The 10,841-nt window shown below is 45.6% G+C and overlaps 1 protein-coding gene across 5 annotated transcripts in view; it reads right to left on the bottom strand.

Moving 5' to 3' along the window:
* Positions 1-3,655: 3,655 nt before the first annotated feature.
* The window catches only part of COL26A1 (collagen type XXVI alpha 1 chain), a 129,561-nt gene continuing 122,375 nt past the window's right edge, over positions 3,656-10,841 (bottom strand). For 2 of the 5 annotated variants that reach the window (XR_007246331.1, XR_007246334.1), the window contains exons 11-16: positions 10,582-10,627; positions 10,084-10,086; positions 8,280-8,324; positions 6,985-7,069; positions 5,437-5,601; positions 3,656-4,843 (exon numbers count right to left, since the gene is read on the bottom strand). Coding sequence is in view for 1 of the 5 variants with exons in the window: in XM_048519208.1 (XP_048375165.1) it covers positions 5,444-5,601; positions 6,985-7,069; positions 8,280-8,324 (288 nt within the window). In the remaining 4 variants the exon portion in view is untranslated. Of the gene's footprint in view, positions 4,844-5,436; positions 5,620-6,984; positions 7,070-8,279; positions 8,325-10,083; positions 10,087-10,581; positions 10,628-10,841 lie in introns of all 5 variants that reach the window. The other 3 variants (XR_007246333.1, XR_007246332.1, XM_048519208.1) reach the window with 3 other exon arrangements.

Raw genomic sequence — 10,841 nt, 5'->3', positions numbered from 1 at the left:
CTGGAGATTTCCTCCTGCAACTTCTCTGGACACTTGTTTCTGCTTGATGCAGAACTGGGAACCCCAAGGGTGGGCTTGGGGGGAGGGGGTAGAAATAGCAGGGGGGAACGGAGATCATAGTAATGGTTAAGCGACTCTTTCTGGTCGCTTTCCTTGCAGATAATTACATCACTTCCCCAGCAAATCACACCTGTGCCCCTGCCAGTTTGCAGCAATTGGAATTACAAACCCCCTGTTTGCCACTGAAAGTGTAGTTTGGTCTTCAGGTTACCAGAAACACCCGGCAATCGCACCACATTACCTTCCTAGAATAGAAAGTAGGGCTAAGAGAGTCCGTCATCTGAAACCACAGATGTACGGGACGGAGGTTTAGGTTAGGTCTGCCCACCAAAAATTAGGCATAAGAAATTATTTATTGACTTGCCTTGTAATCAACGGAGAGGTCAACAGTCGATTCAGTGGAAACAAAATTCACACATTGCTCTATTTTTCTCAATATGGGTGTCTTTGTGAGAGTGAAGAGATAACTTTCTACTTAATGAGAGAAAAAAAAAACAGCCCTTCACTGCTCAAACGGGTGGTTGCCCTGAAAGTTTTTTTCCTTTCTCTGATACAGTAACACATGATTGCCAAAATATCATTACAAAGCAAATGTGCTTCCATTTCTCGTACCCTCTTCTCAAGAGAAGCCAATCTGCCCAGTTAAGCCTGTCCAGCAAAGCACATTCAGTTTATGTACAGGGCAATCCAACCCACATTCACTTAGAAGTTAGAGCCATTACTAGCCCAACGTCACCCAACTGGCATGTGTTGGAGTGCACAAGCTAATCTGGTTCACCAGATAAGCCTCCACAGCTCAAGTGGCAGAGCAGGGAATCAAACCTGGTTCTCCAGATTAGAGTGCACCTGCTCTTAACCACTACACCACACTGGCTCTACATGGTAAAGTTGCTCATACAATGGCTTCTCTATATGTGACCTTTTAAATATTCCTAGTACATTCGTTCTTCCTCAGCAGAATGTTACGAGGAACTGGATTCACATTTTTTTAAACCGTGTATTCTTATTTATTTATTTATTTTATTAGACTTTTAGACCGCCCCATCCCCGAAGGGCTCTGGCCAGGGTTTCTGTTGAAGCGTACGCAGACTGCTTCTCTCTGTTTTCTGCCTTTAAGGTGGTACAAACCTCCTTAAACTGGAGAGGGGAAGAAAATAGGTGGTGAGAACCACAAAGGATTGCGAAGAGCTCCAAGCGGACCTTGATAAATTAGGTGAGTGGGCTCAGAAATGGCAAATGCAGCTCAATGTAGCAAAATGCAAAGTGATGCACATAGGGGCAAAAAATCCAAACTTCACATACAAGCTACAAGGGTCAGTGCTATCAGTCACAGACCAGGAAAGGGATTTAGGCGTCTTAGTTGATAGTTCCATGGGAATGTCAACTCAATGCATGGCAGCTGTAAAAAAGGCAAACTCTATGCTGGGGATAATTAGGAAAGGAATTGAGAATAAAACTGCAAAGATTGTCATGCCCTTATATAAAGCCGTGGTGCGACCGCACTTGGAGTACTGTCAGGTCCAGTTCTGCTCGCCGCATCTCAAAAAGGATATTGAGGAGATAGGAAAAAAAGAGATGCAGAGAGAGGAAGGGCAACGAGGATGATTGAGGGACTGGAGCACCTTCCCTATGAGGAGAGGCTGCAGCGTTTGGGACTCTTTAGTTTGGAGAGGAGGCGGCTGAGGGGGGATATGATTGAAGTCTACAAAATTATGCATGGGGTAGAAAATGTTGACAGAGAGAAATTTTTCTCTCTTTCTCACAATACTAGAACCAGGGGGCATTCATTGAAAATGCTGGGGGGAAGAATTAGGACTAATAAAAGGAAACACGTCTTCACGCAACGTGTGATTGGTGTTTGGAATATGCTGCCACGGGAGGTGGTGATGGCCACTAACCTGGATAGCTTTAAAAGGGGCTTGGACAGATTTATGGAGGAGAAGTCGATTTATGGCTACCAATCTTGATCCTCCTTGATCTGAGATTGCAAATGCCTTAACAGTCCAGGTGCTCGGGAGCAGCAGCAGCAGCAGAAGGCCATTGCTTTCACATCCTGCATGTGAGCTCCCAAAGGCACCTGGTGGGCCACTGCGAGTAGCAGAGAGCTGGACTAGATGGACTCTGGTCTGATCCAGATGGCTTGTTCTTATGTTCTTATGTTCTTAAGAGGATGAGGATCTCGGAAAAGATTGAAGTTTATGAACAGCTGGAAGAGGAAAGGGGAACCAACATGACTGACAGGAGAAGGGGAGGGAACGGCATGACACAACCCATAGGGAGAGAAGGGAGAGTAGAAAACCATCTGAATCGACAGCCACATCAGAGAAATCCACCGGGAACAGATACATGTGGGACACTTGCCATGGTGAGAATGTGAAGTTGCTCTGAGCTGCACTATATGCAGCAGAATAGCAATCCAACAGATACTCACTTTGAACCCAGTGGGGACTTACTTCTGAATAAATCCACATTGGGTTATGCTGTAGATCTTGCAGCTATGGGAATTCTTTCCCACCCATCCCTTTTAATATTAAAAAAAAATCCTTCCTCAATGGATAAAAGCAAATAATTTGTATGGATCCTACATCTTTAAGAAAACACACAATCTGTTGCCTCGCCTAGGATTACTCCCAAGTTGTAACTGGTCTCCAGTTGAGAGACATCAGCTGCCCAGGAGAAAATGGCTGCTTTGGAACGTGGGCCCTGTGGCATTATGAGCTCTCACCGCACCAACCCTTGCCTTCTCCAGGCTCCCCACCCAAAATCAGAGGCATATCGGGGGGAAATAGCACCCACAGTCAGCACCTGCTCGGCTTGGGGTGGGGTGGCTTGGACAGGCACCACAGCGGCAGGCCGGCTCCTAGGCACTGCAGCTGTCTTTAGGCACGGGGAAGAAGGGGGGCGATTTTGCACACCCTCCCACAGTTGCACCCAGGGTCATTTGACCCCCTGTTCCCGTAGGCAGTACGCCACTGCCCAAAATCATCAAGGACTTCCCAATCCACAGCTGGCAACCCTATGCCCCACCCCTACCCCATTTAAACAATACCACTTTGTCCCTGGGTGTGTGAACAAGCTCTTGAAAAGCAAGAATTTTGTATTCTGCAATTCCATAGGAGCAAAGGAAAGTATGGACAGTTTTACTGGGCAGAAATAATGCAGCTTCTTGAAAATATCAGCTTTTGGCTTTTATAAAATGTTTCTGATCCCCAAGGCTGAGAAGACCAGACTGGGAAAGTAGCTGAGCAAAGCCTAGGGGAGTCCACCTTGCATACTTCAAGCAGACAGTATGCCTAGAGAGTGGGGGGGGGGGGATTTCTACGCCTTTTGCAGCTGATTCACAGGAAGAGATTCAACAGATGTGGCTTTCTCCCAGCAAGGTGAGGCAATGATTGGAAAAGCCATTGACTCAGATATGGAAACCACAGGGGCACTGGCAGAAATGTATTGGTAATCATACCAATACCTGCTAGATGTGTGGATGGGACAGAGCTAAAGTAGAGCTGGTGGCCAAGAAGAGCCTGCAAGAGCCTGATGGGGCGGAGCCAAAATGGAATCTTGGGTAATGGGAGGAGCTAGGGCGGAATCTTGTGAGCAGCTAAGGTGGAGACTAGAGGAATGAGGATTTTACTGATATTTCAGAGGCACTAATGCTGGTTATCTGGCAGATTGGATACTGGTTTAACTATTTAGTTAAAGGATTCATACTACCGATAGATGAACTTGACCTTCTCTGATGCTTTTTGTTTCCACACACTGTCATTGCGAACAACAACAGTCCACTTATTTTCGGTGCTCACAACGATGATTCATTTGTTTCTCCTGCATACGTTAATACCATTTACACCATGTTCACGTATGCATGTCATTCATCTGCAGCATGGTGATACACTGATGCCCGAACAATGGTGCACAATGCACATTTTATGGTGGAGACAGGGCATGAAAGAAGGAGGAAAAAATTGGGCTGAAAACAGGGTGGCTAGTTTGAGGTACTCAAGGGGAAAGCAACATTGGAGCAGTGATACTCGAATGGATCAAATTCAAAAAGCATCCCTCATTTCTTTTTCGCCACAAAAAGGCAGCCAAAGCAGCGATTAGACCACTAAATATTGGTTGATGGGTGGAGAAGAGAATTAATTTAAAATCAGTTTTCCAACAGTGTTTGTAGAAATCCTGATGTTCCTCAGAATTTTATCAGGGCTCATTCAAGAAAAGGGTCAGTGGAAGGCCAAGCTTCTCTGACAGAAAGCTGACCTATCACAATGTATTTTTTTTCTGCAATGTTTTTCTCTCTGCACTCATAGGGGAGAGTTGGGTGTGTTCCAAGACAGCTGTGATGAGCCTCTATGGACCTGTCCCATGCTCTGTGTGAATGGATCACACAGCCTAGCACATTCCCTGGAATCTTCTAGAACACATCCAGGTACCACAGGAAACACAGCAAAAAGCACACCACGGCAGTTTCTCAGCAAGCGGGGAAAAGTTCTGTGAGGGGCAGAAGTTTAAAAAACCACTGATTTAAGAGACACCAGGATACCCTTTGAGATACTGGTGGCCATCGTACGGTTTCTGGGCATGAATGTTATCACCTGAGGTGGACATGTACACAAGGACAGAAATATGACTTGTACCAAGTGTCAGGTATGCACTTGAAAGCTCACGGAGAGTTCAAGGAATGTATCCTATTCCGACATGCGTTCCATCCTGACCTGCAGGGACTTCCGACAGGAGTCAAATGGTGCCCCGGTCTCTGGAATTTCTTCATCCTTCGCTGTTGGACCTATCAATAAAAGTACAGATTTTTTTAAAAAAAGGTTTCAGCCAGCAAAAGTATACAAGTACATAACAGTGGGCTACATCCTACATTAGGCTAGTGTAAAGGGTTTTCTTCCAATTTAAGTGGTGCTATGTCTACCAGAATAGCAGCTCCACCTGGAAAAATTCCTGCCTCCCCTTCCTTCTCCTTTATTCCGTTTTCCTGATCCCTTTGTCGGGGACCTGCTCCAATGAGATAATACATTTATAATAGAAGGGTAGAGATTCAGGAGGATGTGATGTTACTTCCAGGAGATGCTCTATAATTTCCCCTAATCTCTGTGGTAAAGACCATAAAGAGGGAAATTCCTACAGTGTCACAATAAACACAGTTCAGCTTGCCCCATTTTTTTCCTCCTGCTCTCCAAATTATCAAGACGGAAGGTGGAGGCAGGGGACTGACTATGGCCAGCAAGTCAATGGAAAGTCTAAATGATAAAATGATTGTTGTTGTTGTTGTTGTTGTTAACGTAGACAGGCCAAAGGTTTCAGGGAACGATGCCCATGGGCAACAAAGCTTGCCTCCTACAAAGAGAGGTTGGCAATCAGGCAACTTACTGATGTCCTATTTACTTCTGTTGCTCCTTCCTTTGGTCTCGTTATCATCCAGCAGCGAAGAGAGGATCCGGTTTGCGTGGTGTCGCTTGATTTTCGCGTTGGCTCGCAGCGGGGCACCCAGGATCACATCATGTCCTGAGCCTGGTTCAACGGAAGATAAAGGATCTGAAAACAAAGGAAAACCTAGAGCAGAATATAGAGAGCTGGGCATCACCTGCATTATCGATGACAACCAACCCCAAAGATACGAATGATTTATCCTAAGGGCTTTACGTGGAGCTTAATAAGCATGAGCAATACAATTGCAAGTAAAGAAGGTACTATTTCCTTTTAACCGTTTTAGGAGGCAATTTTACCTGTATGTTGTTTGCTGTGTTGTTTTACGTTTGCATAGTAATACTTTTTTCTCTGTTAATTGGGGCAAGATTTTTGCAATATATATGGAATTGTATGTTTTATAGCATTTCTCTTTTTTTTGCTTTTTTTGCAATTATATATATGGAATTGTATGTTGTATAGCATTTCTTTTCCCCCCTATGTATGCATATATATATAACGTAGGAGTGCATATATATATATATATATGACTAGCCCAAGGTAACCCAGCAGGCTGGGTAGGAGTGCATATATATATATATATATATGACTAGCCCAAGGTAACCCAGCAGGCTGCATGTGGAGGAGCAGAGAAACAAATCCAGTTCACCAGGTTAGAATCCGCTGCTTAAGTGGAGGAGTGGAGAATCAAAGAAGAAGAAGAGGAGGAGAAGGAGTAGTTTGGATTTATACCCCACCTTTCTCTACTGTAAGGAGACTCAAAGAGGCTTGCAAACTCCTTTCCCTACCTCTCCCCACAATAGACACCTTGTGAGGTAGGTGGGGCTAAGAGAGTTCCAAAGAACTGTGACTAGCCCAAGGTCACCCAGCAGGAATGTAGGAGTGCGGAAACACATCTGGTTCATCAGATAAGCCTCTGCCACTCAGGTGGAGGAGTGGGGAATCAAACTGGGTTCTCCAGATTAGAATCCACCTGCTCTTAACCACTGCATCACGCTGGCTCTCAAAGGCAAAAAACCTACAGGATCCCGGACCAATGTGGTGTAGTGGTTAAGAGCGGTGGACTCTAATCTGGAGTGTGTGTGTGCATGCGTGTGTGTTCTGTTTTTATATTTTAATGGCCCATGGTTGCATGCATTAAACAATGACTGACCGACGGATAGAACTGTGCCATGTGAAACTCCCCAGGACAGAGCCCGCAATGATCATAACTGGTTTCCAGTAGCAACAGATCAATAAAAAATAATCAAATCAGTCAACAGGCTGCTCAGAGCTGCGCCTCATCAAACAGTAACCTAAAAGTTTCCTCTCCTACAAAACCACAACAGGCATCCCGTAACATGGTTTTACAGAACAGAAATCCAATGGTCCTTTTCCAGGGAACACCTGAATGTATAAACCAAGTCCCCAGTCCTCAGCATTGCAAAAAGGGAGGTGTAAAAATGTGCCAGAATTTGTGTGTGGCAAGCGAAACACCAGTCTGACACTCACCATGAATTCCTATCATGTGCTCTAAAATTAACACCCTCTCAGCTAAAATCTTCAGGGCTTCTCGAAGCTGCTGGACTCCTTCACCCTACAATGGGGAGAAAACGGGAAAGAACCCCCAGTATCAAGCAGTTGTGATTTATTTCCACATGTGTACATTTAAGCAAGAGTCGCGTGGCGTAGTGGTTAAGTGCTTACACTGCCACTCACACGGTCAGGAGTTCGAGCCCCCTGTGGGTCAGATATCCTGGCAGCTGGCTCATGGCCAACTCAGCCATCCATCCATTTCTTGGTGGGTAAATGAGTACCTAACTCATAGCTAGGGGGTAAAGAATAGCTGGGGAAAGCAATGGCAAACCACCCCACAAAAGAGGCTTGCCTATAAAATCACTGCTCGCAGTGATATGCCGGGGTCGGACATGACCGAAGGGGAAACTTTACTACATTTAAGCATTTCAACCCTGTTTTTCTCTCTGCTGAATATTCAAAGCAAAGAAATATAGCAATACAAATTGACAAACAAATAGGAGGAAGCACAGAACTCCATCATAATGTCTATGCCCCCCCCCCCCCACTTTTGAAGTAGAAATTAACCCAGGGAGAAGAACTTCCAACTGAAGAAACGGCTGGAATGAAAAAGGACGCCCTCCTTCCCAATCCTGTGGTCCCAATTCAGATCACTCTCCCAGAGCTGCTAGATTGAGCCCCAATTAAACCTCTTTGGCAAAGCAAAACTATATGAGTCCAGCCATCCGAAAGGGTTTAGAAAAATTTCATAGTGGGTTGGTCCTGTCCTAAGCTATTAGTTGTGATAGCTAATTGGAGCTTCATATACAGCAGCAGAATATCTTGGATTGCCAGATGTTTGGGAAGGGCTCTTGAACTTCTCAGAGGCATTCAGAGACCAGCTTTTTGGAAACAGAATGCTAAATCTTTGGTCTGATCCATATAATTCTCATGGTGCCTTGTGGTTGGGGGGAGGGGGAGGGGGTCAGGAGAAGAAGGAGAGTTTGGATTTATACATTGCCTTTCTCTCCTGTAAGGAGACTCAAGGTGGCTTACAAACTCCTTTCCCCTCCTCTCCCCACAACAGACCCCTCGTGAGGTAAGTGAAGCTGAGAGAATTCTGAGAGAACTGTGTCTCGCCCAAGGTCACCCAGCAGGCTTCATGTGGAGGAGCAGAGAAAACAAATCCAGTTCAGCAGATAAGAGTCCACCACTCAAACCTGGATCAAACCTGGCCTCCATCCACTGCTCTTAACCTAGTGATGGCTCTACTGAGTTGAAAGAATTCTTACCTCAGCACCTTTCTCTCCTTCTTCACCTTTCTTGCCAGGGTCACCCTATAAACAAAAGAATGTCCGTTTTATTAATTTATTCAGATTTCGTTTTCTCCACACTGCTTTCCTCAGAGAAGAAAAGTGCCACCATCACCCCCAGAAAGGTTAACAAATGAGCAGGGTTCTGTCACTTTGGCATAGAGGCGTTTGCTAATTTAATGACATTCATTTCCCCCTCTCTGAGGTAACGTTGGTGAATCCCCGTGTTAACAAGCTATCCTGTCTTTCCATCAAAATTCACTAACATTTTCTTAGAGAAGGATCCCTGTTTTAACCATGCAGTGTCACACAGCCCACTCAAAAAAGCACCACCACATTTTTTTTTCTCTTTGCAGAGGTCCAAAACGCTTGCGTCTTAATGAAGGGAAGAAGAAGAGTTTGGATTTATATTCCACCTTTCACTCCTGTAAGGAGATTCAAGGTGGCTTACAAGCTCCTTTCTCTTCCTCTCCCCGCAACAGACACCTTGTGAGGTAGGTGGGGCTGTGAGAGTCCCAAAGACTTGTGACTAGCCCAAGGTCACCCAGCGGGAATGTAGGAGTGCGGAAACACATCTGATTCACCAGATAAGCCTCTGCCACTCAGATGGAGGAGTGGGGAATCAAACCCGGTTCTCCAGATTAGAATCCACCTGCTTTTAACCACCACACAATGCTGGGAGAGAAAGAAGGAGCTTTTAGTGAAAAGAGCCGTGGTGTGGGATAGATGGCAGCTCTTGCACAATGGCTGGCAATTGCAGACTTTAAAAAATAGCAGCAAGATCTGCCATATCATAGGGAAGGAAGGAAGGAAGGAAGGAAGGAAGGAAGGAAGGAAGGAAGGAAGGAAGGAAGGAAGGAAGGAAGGAAGGAAGGAAGGAAGGAAGGAAGGAAGGAAGGAAGGAAGGAAGGAAGGAAGGAAGGAAAAGGAAGGAAGGAAGGAAAAGGAAGAGGAAGAGGAAGGAAGGAAGGAAGGAAGGAAGGAGGAAAAGAAAGAAAAGAAAGGAAAAGGAAAGAAAAAGAAAGAAGAAGGAAAAAAAGAAAAAGAAAGAAAAGAAAAGAAAAAAAAAAAAAAAAAAAGAAAAGGCCTGATTGCTGAGGGTGACATTTGGATAAGAATCATACTTTGAGCTAGTAAAGTATAGTGGTTAGAGTGTCAGACTAGGATCTTAGAGGCCAAGGTTTGAATCCCTACTCATGCCTGGAAATTCACGAGGTAACCTTGGGTCAGTTGCTGTCTCAGCCTAACCTACCTCACAGGACTGAGGTATCAGATACACCACAGTCTCGCTATAGATATAGCTCAATCGATATCCTAGCACTCAGGGACTTGGGAATCATATGTGGCTCTTTGACATGCCACCTGGGACTCTTCTGAGCACCATCCCTCAGCTGGTACCCAATGTTGTACTTCGGGAAAACTGGCAAGGCCTGGGAGGGCTTTTGGCTGGCAGTTGGTTCCCACCTAGAAACAGTCACCAGCAGAGAAATGGATAAGCTGGGAGTCAGCTGAGGTAGGGATCCTGCGCCAGGGTTGGAAGTAAAAATGGCACTGTTGAGTGACTAGTGAACACTGCTGTCCTAACCTATAAACCAGTGGTGGGATCCAAAAATTTTAGTAACATGGTGGTGGGATTCAAACTGTGGCGTAGCGCCAATGGGGCTGGGCAGGGCACAACAGGCATGGCCGGGCATTCCGGGGGCGGGGCATTCCTAGGCAGGGCTGTGGCAAGGACTCAGCCACTGCGCCGGTCCTTGGGCAAGAAACGAATGCACGCAGGCGCAGGCTGCCACGCACGCCGGTGCACCTCCTGCTAGACTGCTTCAAGTTCTGCGTGCTACTGCTGAGAGGAGGGGCGTAACTAAGGCAAAAATCATGTGGCAAAATCACAATTGAAAGTAACCCCCTCTACGGCACACAAGCGGTAATTAGCCAACCTACTCTCGGGGCTTACATAGAGAACCTGCTGGATCCCACCTCTGCTATAAACCATTAATTCTTAATGGGGGTCATATGGCCATCCCAGAGGACATTCCACAAATCCCAAAGAAGGTCATATGTGCTTTTAAGGATCCCTATTTCCCCACTTGCAATGGCTACTGACAGCCAGTCCAAGGAGACTTGCTTTATGCTGCCCACCCAGCCATGAGAATACAAATACCAGATCCTTGATTTCTCTCCCAGGTCCCGTAAAGAATTGGCACAAGGCACACAGGAAATGACACGTAACATCTACCGGTTGGCTCACTGGAGCAGAGACGTAAATAACCCCATCACTTACGAAGAGCTTCCTTGTTCCTCTTTCTGAAAGTCAGCCCTGCTTGCCCCTGTGAGGAGTAAAACGAGTCTCATTAGGGTTAATAAACAGGGATTTTCCAAGAGACAGAATTCAGATAACTGCAAAAGTTGCTATCACCTCCACATTTTTTAAAAAAACCCTCTTCCTTGCACATAGAAAATTAACATGGCAGAACTCTTCTCGTTGATATTCTAAGTGTGAGGAATGTATGTGGGATTCCATTTGCAAGCAAAAGGGAAACA

The sequence above is a fragment of the Sphaerodactylus townsendi genome, linkage group LG16 (genome assembly GCF_021028975.2).
Source record: "Sphaerodactylus townsendi isolate TG3544 linkage group LG16, MPM_Stown_v2.3, whole genome shotgun sequence".
Classification (NCBI taxonomy): Eukaryota; Metazoa; Chordata; class Lepidosauria; order Squamata; family Sphaerodactylidae; genus Sphaerodactylus; species Sphaerodactylus townsendi.
The sequence above is the reverse complement of the archived record's forward strand: the minus strand, read 5'-3'. Positions and strand labels throughout refer to the sequence as shown.